We start from the raw sequence: 19,509 nt of genomic DNA on the forward strand, positions 1-19,509 counted from the left end.
CCTCCTTCCCTCTTCCTCCTATGTATTTCCTGCATTCTCCTCCCCACTTCTTTCTCTTAATATGTGATCCTTCTTTTCTGCCTCTTTCTCTGTGATCTAATGCATGGGGGACAGGATCCACCACAGTGCTGTGAAACTGTCTAGTGAATGATCTTGTAAAAAGGTCAAGAGACCGTTACCTAGGACGCCCTCCTGTTTAACAGCCTGGAGTGGCTTAGGTGGTAAGGGGGAGGCAGGTTACAGATGGTGGCTAGCTCCTGGGCCAGCTGTTAGGGACCCAGCTGGCGCCAGTGAGGGAGTTTCGCAAATATTTCTCAAGAAATAATGGAGTTGAAAATGTGTTTAGGTCTTATAGCTGCTCTCTACAACCTTGGCGTCAATAATGCTTGTAAAACGGTCCAGCGGGTGGGCTGAGGTCTGGCGGGTGGGCTGAGGTCCAGCGGGTGGGCTAAGGTCCAGCGGGTTGGCTGAGGTCTGGCGGGTGGGCTGAGGTCCACCGAGTGGGCTGAGGTCCACCGAGTGGGCTGAGGTCCAGCGGGTGGGCTGAGGTCCACCGAGTGGGCTGAGGTCCACCGAGTAGGCTGAGGTCCACCGAGTGGGCTGAGGTCCACCGAGTGGGCTGAGGTCCACCGAGTGGGCTGAGGTCCAGCGGGTGGGCTGAGGTCCACCGAGTGGGCTGAGGTCCACCGAGTGGGCTGAGGTCCAGCGGGTGGGCTGAGGTCCACCGAGTGGGTTGAGGTCCACCGAGTGGGCTGAGGTCCACCGAGTGGGCTGAGGTCCACCGAGTGGGCTGAGGTCCACCGAGTGGGCTGAGGTCCAGCGGGTGGGCTGAGGTCCACCGAGTGGGCTGAGGTCCACCGAGTGGGCTGAGGTCCAGCGGGTGGGCTGAGCTCCACCGAGTGGGCTGAGGTCCACCGAGTGGGCTGAGGTCCACCGAGTGGGCTGAGGTCCACCGAGTGGGCTAAGGTCCAGCGGGTGGGCTTACCTATAACAATAATAATACCGACCATAACAGTACTCTCAGAACCAGTTTCACCCGTGTAAATGCTGTCCATATAAGCATATTTGCTCCTCTATGCTTGCGTCTCTCAGCAGATTATAACCCTCGGCATTGTGCACGCAAATAGCCCGGATCCCTCCAACTTGTGCACGCAAATAGCCCGGATCCCTCCTACTTGTGCACGCAAACCAATAACCCGAATATATACAATGGTATTGAAAATCAATTGCAGTGCAGTAAAGGTAATTGGAAAATATAATCTCACGTGGGAAATGCGCGCTTATTATATCACCGTTGGTAAATATAACGATAAAAACCATTGCTCGGCAGGATTTCCCTGTATGCAACCCTCTCAAGTGCTGCAAGATGGTCTGGCCTGGTCTAAGACGGTATGGGAGACACTTGCAAGGAGTGGGTACGTGCAATATAGGGCTGAATATGTACTCTTGGTGAGGGAACTACTCATCTAAAATGTTACATGCTTTTATATATTTGGTTTGAAACAAAATATATATATATATATATATATATATATATATATATATATATATATATATATATATATATATATATATATATATATATATATATATATATATGTAAATATATATATATATATATATATATATATATATATATATATATATATATATATATATATATATATAATATAAATATATATATGAAGCCACAGCTTTGCTAGAGGCAGCAACAACCCCCAGTGATCGTGCACGCCTCACAGCTGTGCCGGCTCCCCATGCAGGGGACTTCCTTCTGGCAGTCCCTATGTCTGCGACAGGCACACGTCTCCATCCGCAGGAGCTCCGTATTGCAGTCGCTCTCCGTCTTGCTGCCCCTATCCACCCTGTTCATAGGTGTATTTGCGGCGAGGCAGATGCTGACGAATATAGACTGCATGGCCTGCACTGTGGAAAATCTGGTGGTTGGCACACTAGACACGACGAAGTCAATGACATCATTAAAAGAAGCCTTGCCTCTGCTCAGTGTCCAGCGGAGAGAGAGCCCCGCAACCTACTGAACCGTGACTCTGTTAGCTTTGCCGGCCGACCAGACGGAATCACACTGCGACCGTGGAAGGGTGGCAGACAGTTAGCATGGGACTATACTTGTGTATCCACCCTGGCAACCACATACATCAACCTCTCTGCCGGCACAGCAGGAGCCGCAGCGACACACAGAGAAAAACAAAAGTCAGTCAAGTACAGGCAATTAGATCAAAGGTACAACTTCGTTCCAATAGGGTCTGAGACCCTAGGCCCATGGGGAGAGAGTGCAAGAACGTTTCTTAAGGATCTTGGTTCCAAGCTCATTGACACCACAAGAGACCCTAGAGCAGCAAGTTTTCTCTTTCAGCGCCTCAGTGTCGCGATCCAGAGGGGGGAATGCCCGCTGCATCTCCGGTTCATGCCCGGCGTCGGAGGAGTTCTAGGAAATCTACAGCCTCTAGGAAGCGAACTATTTTTTGTGTCCTCTTAATGTTAATTTTTTGTTTAAAATCAGATATGTAACTGTATAACCTTGCATAATAAAGTATATATATATATATATATATATATATATATATATATATATATATATATATATATATATATATATATATATATACATATATATATATATATATACATATATGTATATATATATATATATATATATATATATATATATATATATATATATATATATATATATATATATATATAGCCTACTCATGAGAAACTCTCCAGACACAAAACAGAACGCTTTAAAAGAGACTACCGTCGTCTATGCCTTCAAATGCCCTCTTGGGGACTGTAAGCTCCAAAAAAACCAGTATATAGGCAAGACAACAACATCTCTTTCTAGGCGTTTAACGATGCATAAACAACAGGGCTCCATTAAGGAACATATAATCTCTTCCCATAACCAAACCATCGCCAGAGAAATCCTAGTAAACAACACAGAAATCATCGATAGATACAGCGATAGCAGGCGGCTTGACGTTTGCGAGGCACTACACATCAAGAAGTCAACACCAGCAATCAACAGCCAATTATTGCACAACTATATTCTACCCACCTCAAGACTCCGCTCCAATATAGAAGCATCAAGAAATATGGACCAATAGGCTTTCTACAAACACTTCTATTCAATACCCATTGTTTCTGTTCTGTCTTGTGTTGATACTTTTAATACCCTATTAATATCCCCTAGTGTTCTGTCTTGTGTTAATGCCACATCACCCTTCCCACCTCACTCAAATGTAATGCCACATCACCCTTCCCACCTCACTCAAATGTAGATATAAAATCAGGGAAACGCAAGTTCTAATCAGTTGTGTATTTGTGAAGTCTTTGAAAATGTAATAAGTTTTACGAAACGCGCCCGTGTCGCGTCAGACTAGAAATAAAAATGAATTTTGGAGAAGTGATTTTTTATTTACCTCCAACAGTGAAGCGTAATGTACGAAAGATTGAGAAAATTCGTGTTAGAATTATTAATCTTACTTTTTCGGTCATATTTAATAATATATATATATATATATATATATATATATATATATATATATATATATATATATATATATATATATATATATATATATATATATATATGCGGAGAAGCTTGAATGGGTCCCAAGTCAATATGTAACTGAAAACTCCACACCCCAGAAGGATTCGAACCCAGACAGCCAGGAGCACTATGCACCTTGGCGTACCTGGATCAATTAGTCTCACGACTACCAAGAATTTTGTCCGGTCATCCCATGGTCCTGGGGTGACCGTGGGAGACCTGGGGTCTTAACAGGTCTTAAGGTCTTAAGACCTGTTAATAGTTTGATAGGTCTTAATAACCCTCCAGAGGTTGATAGGTCTTAAGTCCAACACCAAACTTGCTGGTTGGTCAGTAAGGTATTGTGGTGGTCTTAATAACCCTCCAGAGGTTGATAGGTCTTAAGTCCAACACCAAACTTGCTGGTTGGTCAGTAAGGTATTGTGGTGGTCTTAATAACCCTCCAGAGGTTGATAGGTCTTAAGTCCAACACCAAACTTGCTGGTTGGTCAGTAAGGTATTGTGGTGGTCTTAATAACCCTTCCAGAAGTTGATAGGTCTTAAGTCCAACACCAAACTTGCTGGTTGGTCAGTAAGGTATTGTGGTGGTCTTAATAACCCTTCCAGAAGTTGATAGGCCTTAAGTCCAACACCAAACTTGCTGGTTGGTCAGTAAGGTATTGTGGTGGTCTTAATAACCCTTCCAGAAGTTGATAGGCCTTAAGTCCAACACTAAACTTGCTGGTTGGTCAGTAAGGTATTGTGGTGGTCTTAATAACCCTTCCAGAAGTTGATAGGTCTTAAGTCCAACACCAAACTTGCTGGTTGGTCAGTAAGGTATTGTGGTGGTCTTAATAACCCTCCAGAGGTTGATAGGTCTTAAGTCCAACACCAAACTTGCTGGTTGGTCAGTAAGGTATTGTGGTGGTCTTAATAACCCCTCCAGAGGTTGATAGGCCTTAAGTCCAACACCAAACCTAGAAGTAATTATTGACTCTCATTATGCCAGAGACATTTCACTGCGTTCAACATAACTATTTTTACCATAAAACAAAATTTCACCGGTAATATTTTTTGGTAAAAATAATTACGAATTTGTATACCAATGTGTATATATATATGTGTATAACTACACATAAGGGGCATAACTGGCCGACCCCTCACAGTGTTCAAGAGAGAACTGGATAAGCACCTCCAAAGGATACCTGATCAACCAGGCTGTGACTCATACGTCAGGCTCCGAGCAGTCGCGTCTAACAGCCTGGTTGATCAGTCCAGCAACCAGGAGGCCTGGTCGAGGACCGGGCCGCGGGGACACTAAGCCCCGGAAGCACCTCAAGGTAAGGTACATATGTTTATCTTGAGGCCTTACCAGGGGATTGAACCCTCGTCTTTTAGCTCCTCAAGCCTAGAAAGTGATGGGACGACGACGTTTTGATCCATCCTGGACCATTCTCAAGTCGACTGTGTCAATCGACTTGAGAATGGTCTAGGATGGACCGAAGCGTCGTCGTCCCTTCACTTTCTAGTGTGTGGTTTGGTCCATCCTGGACCATTCTCAAGTCGATTGTAACCTCACAATCGACTTGAGAATGGTCCAGGACGGACCGAAACGTCATCGTCCCTTCACTTTCTAGTGTGTGGTATGGTCCATCCTGGACCATTCTCAAGTCGATTGTAACCTCACAATCGACTTGAGAATGGTCCAGGACGGACCGAAGCGTCATCGTCCCTTCACTTTCTAGTGTGTGGTTTGGTCCATCCTGGACCATTCTCAAGTCGACTGAAACCTCACAATCGACTTGAGAATGGTCCAGGACGGACCGAAACGTCGTCGTCCCTTCACTTTCTAGTGTGTGGTTTGGTCCATCCTGGACCATTCTCAAGTCGACTGTAACCTCACAATCGACTTGAGAATGGTCCAGGACGGACCGAAACGTCGTCGTCCCTTCACTCTCAAGTGTGTGGTCTGGTCAACAAACGTACCCCTCCCATGTATACATCACTATACTGTGAGTTCCATGTATGCGTGGGAGCGTTGAACGTTAAGGAAGGGAGTCTTTCTCAGGACACAATTGGTGGAGTAAAGGAGCTACCCCAGCGGGTCCCAAGGGGGCGCCGAGTCTCGCACCGCTCCCGCTGGGACACCCAATTGTTTTTCTCCTCCTCTCGCTATTTTCCTTGAGGCTGGTCCCTTTAGTTTAAGAGATTCACTTTTGCTAATATTTCGTTGTTTGTCGAGAGTTTGGTTCGGTCGGTGGGATTTTGGTGGTGTTAGTGTGTTATTGGTGGTGTTAGTGTGTTATTGGTGGTGTTAGTGTGTTATTGGTGGTGTTAGTGTGTTATTGTTGGTGTTAGTGTGTTATTGTTGGTGTTAGTGTGTTAGTGTGTTATTGGTGGTGTTAGTGTGTTATTGTTGGTGTTAGTGTGTTATTGTTGGTGTTAGTGTGTTAGTGTGTTATTGGTGGTGTTAGTGTGTTATTTATTGGTGTTAGTGTGTTATTGGTGGTGTTAGTGTGTTATTGTTGGTGTTAGTGTGTTAGTGTGTTATTGTTGGTGTTAGTGTGTTATTGGTGGTGTTAGTGTGTTATTGGTGGTGTTAGTGTGTTATTGGTGGTGTTAGCGTGTTATTGATGGTGTTAGTGTGTTATTGTTGGTGTCAGTGTGTTATTGGTGGTGTTAGTGTGTTATTGGTGGTGTTAGTGTGTTATTGTGTTAGTGTGTTATTGGTGGTGTTAGTGTGTTATTGGTGGTGTTAGTGTGTTATTGGTGGTGTTAGTGTGTTATTGGTGGTGTTAGTGTGTTATTGTTGGTGTTAGTGTGTTAGTGTGTTATTGGTGGTGTTAGTGTGTTATTGGTGGTGTTAGTGGTTATTGGTGGTGTTAGTGTGTTATTGGTGGTGTTAGTGTGTTATTGGTGGTGTTAGTGTGTTATTGGTGGTGTTAGTGTGTTATTGTTGGTGTTAGTGTGTTAGTGTGTTATTGTTGGTGTTAGTGTGTTATTGGTGGTGTTAGTGTGTTATTGGTGGTGTTAGTGTGTTATTGGTGGTGTTAGCGTGTTATTGATGGTGTTAGTGTGTTATTGTTGGTGTCAGTGTGTTATTGGTGGTGTTAGTGTGTTATTGGTGGTGTTAGTGTGTTATTGTGTTAGTGTGTTATTGGTGGTGTTAGTGTGTTATTGGTGGTGTTAGTGTGTTATTGGTGGTGTTAGTGTGTTATTGGTGGTGTTAGTGTGTTATTGGTGGTGTTAGTGTGTTATTGGTGGTGTTAGTGTGTTATTGGTGGTGTTAGAGTGTGTTATTGGTGGTGTTAGTGTGTTATTGGTGGTGTTAGTGTGTTATTGGTGGTGTTAGTGTGTTATTGGTGGTGTTAGTGTGTTATTGGTGGTGTTAGTGTGTTATTGGTGGTGTTAGTGTGTTATTGTTGGTGTTAGTGTGTTATTGGTGGTGTTAGTGTGTTATTGGTGGTGTTAGTGTGTTATTGGTGGTGTTAGTGTGTTATTGGTGGTGTTAGTGTGTTATTGGTGGTATTAGTGTGTTATTGTTGGTGTTAGTGTGTTATTGGTGGTGTTAGTGTGTTATTGGTGGTGTTAGTGTGTTATTGGTGGTGTTAGTGTGTTATTAATGGTGTTAGAGTGTGTTATTTATGGTGTTAGTGTGTTATTAATGGTGTTAGAGTGTGTTATTGGTGGTGTTAGTGTGTTATTGGTGGTGTTAGTGTGTTATTGTTGGTGTTAGTGTGTTATTAATGGTGTTAGTGTGTTATTGGTGGTGTTAGTGTGTTATTGGTGGTGTTAGTGTGTTATTGCTGGTGTTAGTGTGTTATTGGTGGTGTTAGTGTGTTATTGGTGGTGTTAGTGTGTTATTGGTGGTGTTAGTGTGTTATTGGTGGTGTTAGTGTGTTATTGTGTTAGTGTGTTATTGTTGGTGTTAGTGTGTTATTGGTGGTGTTAGTGTGTTATTGGTGGTATTAGTGTGTTATTGTTGGTGTTAGTGTGTTATTGTGTTAGTGTGTTATTGTTGGTGTTAGTGTGTTATTGGTGGTGTTAGTGTGTTATTGTGTTAGTGTGTTATTGTTGGTGTTAGTGTGTTATTGGTGGTGTTAGTGTGTTATTGGTGGTATTAGTGTGTTATTGTTGGTGTTAGTGTGTTATTAATGGTGTTAGAGTGTGTTATTGGTGGTGTTAGTGTGTTATTGTGTTAGTGTGTTATTGTTGGTGTTAGTGTGTTATTGATGGTGTTAGTGTGTTATTGGTGGTATTAGTGTGTTATTGGTGGTGTTAGTGTGTTATTGGTGGTGTTAGTGTGTTATTAATGGTGTTAGAGTGTGTTATTGGTGGTGTTAGTGTGTTATTGTGTTAGTGTGTTATTGTTGGTGTTAGTGTGTTATTGTTGGTGTTAGTGTGTTATTGGTGGTGTTAGTGTGTTATTGGTGGTGTTAGTGTGTTATTGGTGGTGTTAGTGTGTTATTGGTGGTGTTAGTGTGTTATTGGTGGTGTTAGTGTGTTATTGGTGGTGTTAGTGTGTTATTGGTGGTGTTTGTGTGTTATTATTGGTGTTATTGGTGGTGTTAGTGTGTTATTGGTGGTGTTAGTGTGTTATTGGTGGTGTTAGTGTGTTATTGGTGGTGTTAGTGTGTTATTGGTGGTGTTAGTGTGTTATTGGTGGTGTTAGTGTGTTATTGGTGGTGTTAGTGTGTTATTGGTGGTGTTAGTGTGTTATTGGTGGTGTTTGTGTGTTATTATTGGTGTTATTGGTGGTGTTAGTGTGTTATTGGTGGTGTTAGTGTGTTATTGTTGGTGTTAATGTGTTATTGGTGGTGTTTGTGTGTTATTATTGGTGTTATTGGTGGTGTTAGTGTGTTATTGGTGGTGTTATTGGTGGTGTTATTGGTGGTGTTAGTGTGTTATTGATGGTGTTAGTGTGTTATTGTTGGTGTTAGTGTGTTATTGGTGGTGTTAGTGTGCTATTGGTGGTGTTATTGGTGGTGTTAGTGTGTTATTGGTGGTGTTAGTGTGTTATTGTTGGTGTTAGTGTGTTATTGGTGGTGTTACTGTGTTATTGGTGGTGTTATTGGTGGTGTTATTGGTGGTTTTATTGGTGGTGTTAGTGTGTTATTGGTGGTGTTATTGATGGTGTTATTGGTGGTGTTATTGGTGGTGTTATTGGTGGTGTTAGTGTGTTATTGATGGTGCTAGTGTGTTGTTGTTGTTGGTGTTAGTGTGTTATTGGTGGTGTTATTGTGTTATTGGTGGTGTTATTGTGTTATTGTTGGTGTTATTGGTGGTGTTAGTGTGTTATTGGTGGTATTAGTGTGTTAATGTTGGTGTTATTGTGTTATTGTTGGTGTTATTGGTGGTGTTAGTGTGTTATTGGTGGTGTTATTGTGTTATTGTTGGTGTTAGTGTGTTATTGGTGATGTTAGTGTGTTATTAATGGTGTTAGAGTGTGTTATTGGTGGTGTTAGTGTGTTATTGGTGGTGTTAGTGTGTTATTGGTGGTGTTAGTGTGTTATTGTCGGTGTTAGTGTGTTATTGGTGGTGTTAGTGTGTTATTGGTGGTGTTAGTGTGTTATTGGTGGTGTTAGTGTGTTATTGGTGGTGTTATTGTGTTATTGTTGGTGTTAGTGTGTTATTGTGTTATTGGTGGTGTTATTGGTGGTGTTATTGTGTTATTGTTGGTGTTAGTGTGTTATTGGTGATGTTAGTGTGTTATTAATGGTGTTAGAATGTGTTATTGGTGGTGTTAGTGTGTTATTGGTGGTGTTAGTGTGTTATTGGTGGTGTTAGTGTGTTATTGTTGGTGTTAGTGTGTTATTGGTGGTGTTAGTGTGTTATTGGTGGTGTTATTGTGTTATTGGTGGTGTTATTGGTGGTGTTAGTGTGTTATTGGTGGTGTTATTGATGGTGTTATTGGTGGGGTTATTGGTGGTGTTATTGGTGGTGTTATTGGTGGTGTTATTGTGTTATTGGTGGTGTTGTTGCTGGTGTTATTGGTGGTGTTAGTGTGTTGTTGTTGGTGTTATTGGTGGTGTTAGTGTGTTGTTGTTGGCGTTATTGGTGGTGTTATTGTGTTGTTGTTGGTGTTATTGGTGGTGTTAGTGTGGCTCTGGTGGTGTCAATTAAATTTGGAAGTGTTAAACTTTGTTGTTGTTGTTGAGTGGTTGACAGGGTGGGACCCGCCTCCATGGTAGCGAGGGTGTAGTGTGGTTGGTGCCCTGGTTGACGGGCCGGGAGACCCTTGTGGTTGACAGGGTGGGACCCGCCTCCATGGTAGCGAGGGTGTAGTGTGGTTGGTGCCCTGGTTGACGGGCCGGGAGACCCTTGTGGTTGACAGGGTGGGACCCGCCTCCATGGTAGCGAGGGTGTAGTGTGGTTGGTGCTCTGGTTGACGGGCCGGGGGACCCTTGTGGTTGACAGGGTGGGACCCGCCTCCATGGTAGCGAGGCTGTAGTGTGGTTGGTGCTCTGGTTGACGGGCCGGGAGACCCTTGTGGTTGACAGGGTGGGACCCGCCTCCATGGTAGCGAGGCTGTAGTGTGGTTGGTGCCCTGGTTGACGGGCCGGGAGACCCTTGTGGTTGACAGGGTGGGACCCGCCTCCATGGTAGCGAGGCTGTAGTGTGGTTGGTGCCCTGGTTGACGGGCCGGGAGACCCTTGTGGTTGACAGGGTGGGACCCGCCTCCATGGTAGCGAGGGTGTAGTGTGGTTGGTGCCCTGGTTGACGGGCCGGGGGACCCTTGTGGTTGACAGGGTGGGACCCGCCTCCATGGTAGCGAGGGTGTAGTGTGGTTGGTGCTCTGGTTGACGGGCCGGGAGACCCTTGTGGTTGACAGGGTGGGACCCGCCTCCATGGTAGCGAGGGTGTAGTGTGGTTGGTGCCATGGTTGACGGGCCGGGAGACCCTTGTGGTTGACAGGGTGGGACCCGCCTCCATGGTAGCGAGGGTGTAGTGTGGTTGGTGCTCTGGTTGACGGGCCGGGAGACCCTTGTGGTTGACAGGGTGGGACCCGCCTCCATGGTAGCGAGGGTGTAGTGTGGTTGGTGCCATGGTTGACGGGCCGGGAGACCCTTGTGGTTGACAGGGTGGGACCCGCCTCCATGGTAGCGAGGGTGTAGTGTGGTTGGTGCCATGGTTGACGGGCCGGGAGACCCTTGTGGTTGACAGTTGAAGGTTGATGCCGGTCGAGCGGAGGTTGTGGGTTGTTGGGCTTTAGATATTTCCTTCATATCAGCTTGCATGTAGACGCACTGTAGGCGCACTGTATTAGCACTGTAGGCGCACTGTAGACGCACTGTAGGCGCACTGTAGACGCACTGTAGGCGCACTGTAGACGCACTGTAGGCGCACTGTAGACGCACTGTAGGCGCACTGTAGGCACACTGTAGGCGCACTGTAGACGCACTGTAGGCACACTTTATTCGTACTGTGGGCGGACTGTATCCGCACTGTAGGCGCACTGTAGGCGCACTGTAGGCACACTGTAGCCGCACTGTAGCCGCATTGTAGACGCACTGTAGGCGCACTGTAGACGCACTGTAGGCACACTGTATTCCAACTGTAGACGCACTGTAGGCGCACTGTATTCGCACTGTAGGCGCACTGTATTCTCACTGTAGCCGCACTGTAGAAGCACTGTAGGCGCACTGTAGACGCACTGTAGGCACACTGTATTCGCACTGTAGACGCACTGTTGGGGCACTGTATTCGCACTGTAGCCGCACTATAGACGCACTGTAGGCGCACTGTAGGCACACTGTATTCGCACTGTATTCGCACCGTAGGCGCACTGTAGACGCACTGTAGGCACACTGTATTCGCACTGTAGACGCACTGTAGGCGCACTGTTGGGGCACTGTATTCGCACTGTAGCCGCACTATAGACGCACTGTAGGCGCACTTTAGGCACACTGTATTCGCACTGTAGGCACACTGTATTCGCACTGTAGACGCACTGTAGGTGCACTGTAGACGCACTGTAGGCACACTGTATTCGCACTGTAGACGCACTGTAGACGCACTGTAGACGCACTGTATACGCACTGTATACGCACTGTAGACGCACTGTAGGCGCACTGTAGGCGCACTGTAGGCACACTGTATTCGCACTGTAGACGCACTGTAGACGCACTGTAGACGCACTGTAGACGCACTGTAGACGCACTGTAGACGCACTGTAGACGCACTGTAGCCGCACTGCTCTGAGACGCCTCCACGGCCACCATCTCACACCACCGCTGGGGGCTGATATCTGACCGATCGTGAAGTAGTGTTGATCACCGCTGCCACACTTGCAGTGTGCACGTCTTGGTGTAGTGAGTGTATTGGTCACACTTGCAACACTCTTGACCACACCACACACTAATAGGTGAAGGGACGACGACGTTTCGGTCCGTCCTGGACCATTCTCAAGTCGACACAATCGACTTGAGAATGGTCTAGGATGGACCGAAGCGTCGTCGTCCCTTCACTTTCTAGTGTGTAGTTTGGTCCATCCTGGACCATTCTCAAGTCGATTGTAACCTCACAATCGACTTGAGAATGGTCCAGGACGGACCGAAACGTCGTCGTCCCTTCACTTTCTAGTGTGTGGTTTGGTCCATCCTGGACCATTCTCAAGTCGATTGTAACCTCACAATCGACTTGAGAATGGTCCAGGACGGACCGAAACGTCGTCGTCCCTTCACTTTCTAGTGTGTGGTTTGGTCCATCCTGGACCATTCTCAAGTCGATTGTAACCTCACAATCGACTTGAGAATGGTCCAGGACGGTTTCGGAACGTCGTCGTCCCTTCACTTTCTAGCGTGTGGTCTGGTCCACATGCTTCAGCCACGTTATTGTGACTCCTCGTCTGCATTTGCAACACTCTTGAACAAGTGGGGAAATATCTCTCCTTGTTGGCTTACTGCGGCGTGCAAGAGCGCCTCAAAACATCGAAATCCATTGTCAGTCTCCTCTGGAAAGTCGAAGGTAATCTTCAGAGTGGTCGTTGTCTCCGTTACTGGGGTGCAGCTCGGGGTGTTGCGAGGTGCCGCGAGCACTAACATCAGCAAGGGATGATGGTGCGGACTCGCCGAGGGCGGCCAGGCCTCAGACACACCAGGTACGGTGTCTTGGTGGTAGGTGACTCAGGTGTAATACAAGGGGAACGCCCCCCCCCCCCCACCCTGTCGCGTTGTTGATAACCAGTTCGGTCGTCAGCGCTTGTTACAATGACGATGGTTCCAGCGAGGTTGTCTTGAAGCTCAGACCAGGGGCCAGATACACGAAGCAGTTACGCAAGTACTTATTCACTTATACAACTTTCCTCAATCTTTGACGGCTTTGGTTACATTTATTAAACAGTTTACAAGCATGAAAACTTGCCAATCAACTGTTGTTATTGTTATAAACAGCCTCCTGGTGCTTCGGAGCTCATTAACTGTTTAATAATTGTAAACAAAGCCGCCAAAGACTGAGAAAAGATGGACAGGTTCGTAACTGTTTGCGTAACTGCTTCGTGAATCTGGCCCCAGATCATTTGCTGTTCCCAATTTTATGATGGGAACATCAGATCATCAGACGAGGGAGTTGGGAAATAATATGAAGGACGAGGGGACTGGAGTTGGGGATAGAGGGGAGGACGAGGGGACGGGGGAGTGGAGTATGGAGGAGAGGACTGGGGGACAGGGGAAGGTTGCTGAGCCACAGCAACGCGTGGCCGGGGACAACTAGTGGGCTAATAAAAGTCCAGAACGAACAAAAGCGCTGACATTCCCTTTTTCAAACATGTGAGTGATTGGAAACTATTTTAAATATTCAACAATAACATCTATTGACCCTTAAAAGCAGGATATTGACCCTTAAAGGCAGGATATTGACCCTTAAAAGCAGGATATTGACCCTTAAAAGCAGGATATTGACCCTTAAAGGCAGGATATTGACCCTTAAAGGCAGGATATTGACCCTTAAAAGCAGGATATTGACCCTTAAAAGCAGGATATTGACCCTTAAAAGCAGGCTATTGACCCTTAAAAGCAGGCTATTGACCCTTAAAAGCAGGATATTGACCCTTAAAAGCAGGATATTGACCCTTAAAAGCAGGATATTGACCCTTAAAAGCAGGATATTGACCCTTAAAAGCAGGATATTGACCCTTAAAGGCAGGATATTGACCCTTAAAGGCAGGATATTGACCCTTAAAAGCAGGATATTGACCCTTAAAAGCAGGATATTGACCCTTAAAAGCAGGCTATTGACCCTTAAAAGCAGGCTATTGACCCTTAAAAGCAGGATATTGACCCTTAAAAGCAGGATATTGACCCTTAAAAGCAGGATATTGACCCTTAAAAGCAGGATATTGACCCTTAAAAGCAGGATATTGACCCTTAAAAGCAGGATATTGACCCAGATATTGACCCTTAAAAGCAGGATGTTTAACGACTTTAATAATATAAGCTGCTTGAAGCAAGGGCCACTAGGGCAGAATGGACGGTTTTACCTGTGGATTTTATTTGTGATAAAGATGATGCGACTTTCAGTAAGAGGTGGAAAATGTGAAAGATCGTGAGCAGGGTAGTTAAGATGAGGGTAGTGGGCCAGATGACCCTGATGGTTATCTTGAGGTTATCTTGAGATGATTTCGGGGCTTTAGTGTCCCCGCGGCCCGGTCCTCGACCAGGCCTCCACCCCCAGGAAGCAGCCCGTGACAGCTGACTAACACCCAGGTACCTATTTTACTGCTAGGTAACAGGGGCATAGGGTGAAAGAAACTCTGCCCAATGTTTCTCGCCGGCGCCTGGGATCGAACCCAGGACCACAGGATCACAAGTCCAGCGTGCTGTCCGCTCGGCCGACCGGTTCCTGATGGTATGACCCAGGGTATACACATAATATACAGTGTGTATATTGCGTATAGTGTATATTAATGTATAGACACAATATATACACTGCGTTCTAACTTTACTAGAAAAGGGGGCCTTTAAAGGGGGCCTCGTAGCCTGGTGGATAGCGCGCAGGACTCGTAATTCTGTGGCGCGGGTTCGATTCCCGCACGAGGCAGAAACAAATGGGGCAAAGTTTCTTTCACCCTGAATGCCCCTGTTACCTAGCAGTAAATAGGTACCTGGGAGTTAGTCAGCTGTCACGGGCTGCTTCCTGGGGGTGGAGGCCTGGTCGAGGACCGGGCCGCGGGGACACTAAAAAAGCCCCGAAATCATCTCAAGATAACCTCAAGATATACTAATAACTGATAGATGTTTGGTCAATAATATGTATAAGAGTTTTTCATTAGTATTATGCAAGATGCATATTGTAATTACTAGTGATAAATTATATGTTTAAGTCAATGTGATTAATAATAATTATCTGTTGAGAATTAGAATTGCAAGAATTGTGTTGCTGTTAGTTAGTTTATAGACAATGCCAGGATCTGATTTACACTTGTAGCCCCTTGGGAATACGACCTTATTTCAAATATTATCTTCAAGTACTCACCTAACTATGCTTGCGAGGGGTTGAGCTCTGACTCTTTGGTCCCGCCTCTCAACCGTCAATCAACTGGTGTACAGATTCCTGAGCCTATTGGGCTCTATCATATCTACACTTGAAACTGTGTATGGAGTCAGCCTCCACCACATCACTTCCTAATGCATTCCATTTATTAACTACTTTGACACTGAAAAAGTTCTTTCTAACGTCCCTGTGGCTCATTTGTCTCCCCCAACAAGAGACGACTAGTGGCGTGTCTTTACTACGACAATATCCGGGACTTTAAGCTGAATTAAATGTTTAAGCTCCAGTGTTTTTTTTTCTCACTCGATCTATGTCGGTATATATAATTTTCTGGAACATGTTCTCTTTTCCCTTTGTCCTGTACTTCCCCTTCCTCTAATGATTCTGTTGCTTTGTTTTTATGTACCATTTCACTAGCTTTCCAGTCCCCTAAAACTTTGTAGACAAAATAAATTCTTCATTTCTATTCACATTTAAATGTTCCGCTTCATTGAGGTTTATTTTCAGCTTTTCTATGTTTTTCCTTTTGAGAGATCTAGGCTTATTGACCAAAGTTTTCCATCCTCATCACTCTGCAATTTCCGGGCATTTCTAAGTACTTCCGGAATTTATTTTCACTCCTTTAAATGTTACTCTTAAGGGCCGATTCTTGTCTTTCTCATATTTTCCTATCCTCTTATAATCACTAATATTTTTTTTTTAATTGATGCCTTCTTCTAAACCTACTATTTTATCAATGATTTTTCATCTTCTCTGCTGCTCTGTCCACCCTTGATGATGTTCACTTTTCTGAACACCCAAACATTGTTATGGACTTGCAGTGGACAGTGGACTTGGACTGGACAGTGGACTTGGACAGTGGACAGTGGACGTGGACAAGTCCAGTGCAGTGGACTTGTTATGGACTTAATCTGCAGTGTATTATACTGTTGGTTACCAGTTCTTTCCTAATTGCTTGTTTAACTTCTGCTTCATGTTGGTCATTTCTGTTTTTTGACTTCCAATCACATAGTTTCTTGATCGTCTCTTTCTCTTTTACTTGCACTTATGTTTCTTTTATTTCATCTTTGCTCTTTTCCAGTCCTCTATTAACCTCCTCTATTGGAGTTATAAAAGAAGTTTATCTTAGCATATCCTTGCCTACCTCCACGTTAGTGGAGTTATTCAACACATGAGTCTATTTTCGTGTCCAATTCTTCATATTCACCACTCTTCACTTTCCATACCTCATTTTCTTTCACTATTTCTTAGATTTGTTCCTCCTGTCTCTTTACCTTTTCGGTTAAGTTGGTACTGTTTTTACCTCGCAACACAATACTTCATTTTTAAATTGCGAAGCTCACTCCAGAGAGCTCCATTTTCTTGTTGCAAATGTTGCTGATTTTACTTCTTTATTCGATTACTTTTTCTTCATTCTTCTTGAGCATGTCTTCAATAATCTCTGACCTGCCAAGACGACCTCGTGTCCTTGGGTCTTGTGGTGAGAGTCCTTAGACACAATCATCTGTTGGTGAGTTTACCTTCCAAGTGAAGGCGGGCGGCCATCTTTCCTCTGTGTGTGTGTGTCAGTAGGTGTAGTATACTCGTCAGCAGGTGTAGTATACTCGTCAGCAGGTGTAGTATACTCGTCAGCAGGTGAAGTATACTTGTCTGCAGGTGTAGTATACTTGTCTGCAGGTGTAGTATACTGGTCTGCAGGTAAAGTATACTTGTCTGCAGGTGTAGTATATTCATTAGCAGGTGTAGTATACTTGTCAGCAGGTGTAGTATACTCGTCAGCAGGTGAAGTATACTCGTCAGCAGGTGTAGTATACTCGTCAGCAGGTGTAGTATACTCGTCAGCAGGTGTAGTATACTTGTCAGCAGGTGTAGTATACTCGTCAGCAGGTGTAGTATACTCGTCAGTAGGTGAAGTATACTCGTCAGCAGGTGAAGTATACTCGTCAGCAGGTGTAGTATACTCGTCAGCAGGTGTAGTATACTCGTCAGCAGGTGTAGTATACTTGTCAGCAGGTGTAGTATACTCGTCAGCAGGTGTAGTATACTCGTCAGTAGGTGAAGTATACTTGTCTGCAGGTGTAGTATACTCGTCAGCAGGTATAGTATACTCGTCAGCAGGTGAAGTATACTTGTCTGCAGGCGTAGTATACTTGTCTGCAGGTGTAGTATACTGGTCTGCAGGTAAAGTATACTTGTCTGCAGGTGTAGTATATTCATCAGCAGGTGTAGTATACTTGTCTGCAGGTGTAATATATTCATCAGCAGGTGTAGTATACTTGTCTGCAGGTGTAGTCTACTTGTCTGCAGGTGTAGTATACTTGTCTGCAGGTGTAGTATACTTGTCAGCAGGTGTAGTATACTTGTCAGCAGGTGTAGTATACTTGTCTGCAGGTGTAGTATACTCATCAGCAGGTGTAGTATACTCGTCAGCAGGTGTAGTATACTCGTCAGCAGGTGCAGTATACTCGTCTGCAGGTGTAGTATACGCGTCTGCATGTGTAGTATACTCGTCTGCAGGTGTAGTATACTCGTCAGTAGGTATAGTATACTCATCAGCAGGAGTAGTATACTCGTCTGCAGGTGTAGTATACTCGTCTGCAGGTGTAGTATACTCGTCTGCAGGTGTAGTATACTCGACCGCAGGTGTAGTATACTCGTCAGCAGGTGCAGTATGCTCATCAGCAGGTGTAGTAGACTCGTCAGCAGGTGTAGTATACTCGTCAGTAGGTGTAGTATACTCGTCAGTAGGTGTAGTATAGTCGTCAGCAGGTGCAGTATACTCGTCTACAGGTGTATTATACTCGTCTGCAGGTGTAGTATACTCGTCTGCAGGTGTAGTATACTCGTCATCAGTAGTATACTCGTCAGCATTAGTATACTCGTCTGCAGGTGTAGTATTCTCGTCTGCAGGTGTAGTATACTCGTCTGCTGGTGTAGTATACTCGTCAGCAGGTGTAGTATACTCGTCAGCAAGTGTAGTATACTTGTCTGCAGGTGTAGTATACTCGTCTGCAGGTGTAGTATACTCGTCTGCAGGTGTAGTATACTCGTCTGCTGGTGTAGTATACTCGTCTGCAGGTGAAGTATACACGTCTGCAAGTGTAATATACTCGTCTGCAGGTGTAGTATACTCGTCTGCAGGTGTAGTATACATGTCTTCAGGTGTAGTATACTCGTCTGCAGGTGTAGTATACTCGTCTGCAGGTGTAGTATACACGTCTTCAGGTGTAGTATACTCGCCTGCAGGTGTAGTATACTCATCAGTAGGTGTAGTATACTCGTCAACATTTACAACACAGCAGCAACATTTACAACACAGCAGCAACATTTACAACACAGCAGCAACATTTACAACACAGCAGCAACATTTACAACACAGCAGCAACATTTACAACACAGCAGCAACATTTACAACACAGCAGCAACATTTACAACACAGCAGCAACATTTACAACACAGCAGCAACATTTACAACACTACAGCAACATTTACAACACAGCAGCAACATTTACAACACAGCAGCAACATTTACAACACTACAGCAACATTTACAACACAGCAGCAACATTTACAACACAGCAGCAACATTTACAACACAGCAGCAACATTTACAACGCAACAGCAACATTTACAACACAGCAGCAACATTTACAACACAGCAGCAACATTTACAACACAGCAGCAACATTTACAACAGAGCAGCAACATTTACAACACAGCAGCAACATTTACAACACAGCAGCAACATTTACAACACTACAGCAACATTTACAACACAGCAGCAACATTTACAACACAGCAGCAACATTTACAACACAACAGCAACATTTACAACACTACAGCAACATTTACAACACAGCAGCAACATTTACAACACAGCAGCAACATTTACAACACAGCAGCAACATTTACAACACAGCAGCAACATTTACAACACAGCAGCAACATTTACAACACAGCAGCAACATTTACAACACTACAGCAACATTTACAACACAGCAGCAACATTTACAACACTACAGCAACATTTACAACACTACAGCAACATTTACAACACAGCAGCAACATTTACAACAGAGCAGCAACACAAACATACACGACCACCTTCAGTCTTCTCACAGACAAAGTGCAGAAACCAAATAAAACAGGACAAAGTTGTCTCTCAATTCTCTCAAACCTCGAGAGAGAGAGACGGAGAACACAACCAATTGGTGGGAGCCGCGACACGCCGGTCGCTCTCTCAACATAAAGGTGCCGGGTGCCGGGGAGTACTTCGCCGTGGAGTGAACTCTGCCCGGATGGGACTTGGTTGCTCCGTCTTGGAGTTAATTCTGCCCGGATGGGACTTGGTTGCTCCGTCGTGGAGTGAACTCTGGCCGGATGGGACTTGGTTACTCCGTCGTGGAGTGAACTCTGCCCGGATGGGACTTGGTTGCTCCATCGTGGAGTTAATTCTGGCCGGATGG

At 44.8% G+C, this 19,509-nt stretch overlaps 2 protein-coding genes across 2 annotated transcripts; both read right to left on the reverse strand.

Moving 5' to 3' along the window:
- Window positions 1-342: 342 nt before the first annotated feature.
- LOC138355829 (uncharacterized) lies at window positions 343-17,302 on the reverse strand. The gene is made up of 3 exons (XM_069311362.1): window positions 17,278-17,302; window positions 16,564-17,218; window positions 343-961 (listed from the first exon to the last, which is right to left on the reverse strand). The coding sequence occupies exons 1-3, from the start codon at window positions 17,300-17,302 to the stop codon at window positions 343-345; spliced, it is 1,299 nt and encodes a 432-aa protein (XP_069167463.1).
- A 34-nt stretch (window positions 17,303-17,336) lies between these two features.
- Window positions 17,337-19,484, reverse strand: LOC123748287 (zonadhesin-like). Its single transcript, XM_045730490.1, has 2 exons — window positions 19,316-19,484; window positions 17,337-18,283 (listed from the first exon to the last, which is right to left on the reverse strand). The coding sequence occupies exons 1-2, from the start codon at window positions 19,482-19,484 to the stop codon at window positions 17,337-17,339; spliced, it is 1,116 nt and encodes a 371-aa protein (XP_045586446.1).
- Window positions 19,485-19,509: the final 25 nt, after the last annotated feature.

This window comes from Procambarus clarkii, chromosome 69, assembly GCF_040958095.1.
Source record: "Procambarus clarkii isolate CNS0578487 chromosome 69, FALCON_Pclarkii_2.0, whole genome shotgun sequence".
In the NCBI taxonomy this organism is placed as follows: domain Eukaryota; kingdom Metazoa; phylum Arthropoda; class Malacostraca; order Decapoda; family Cambaridae; genus Procambarus; species Procambarus clarkii.

Bases quoted from the DNA above. Each gene is read 5' to 3' on its own strand.
- LOC138355829 (XM_069311362.1), bottom strand. From the start codon at position 17,302: ATGAATATATTACACCTGCAGACAA. The intron at 17,219-17,277 runs GTATACTACACC...CTTTACCTGCAG, and splicing joins TATATTACACCTGCAGACAA to ACCAGTATACTACACCTGCA. The intron at 962-16,563 runs GTAAACTCACCA...GCTGGACCTTAG, and splicing joins CGCCCGCCTTCACTTGGAAG to CCCACTCGGTGGACCTCAGC.
- LOC123748287 (XM_045730490.1), bottom strand. From the start codon at position 19,484: ATGGAGCAACCAAGTCCCATCCGGGCAGAGTTCACTCCACGACGGAGT. The intron at 18,284-19,315 runs GTACTCCCCGGC...CTACACCTGCAG, and splicing joins AGAGTTCACTCCACGGCGAA to GCGAGTATACTACACCTGAA.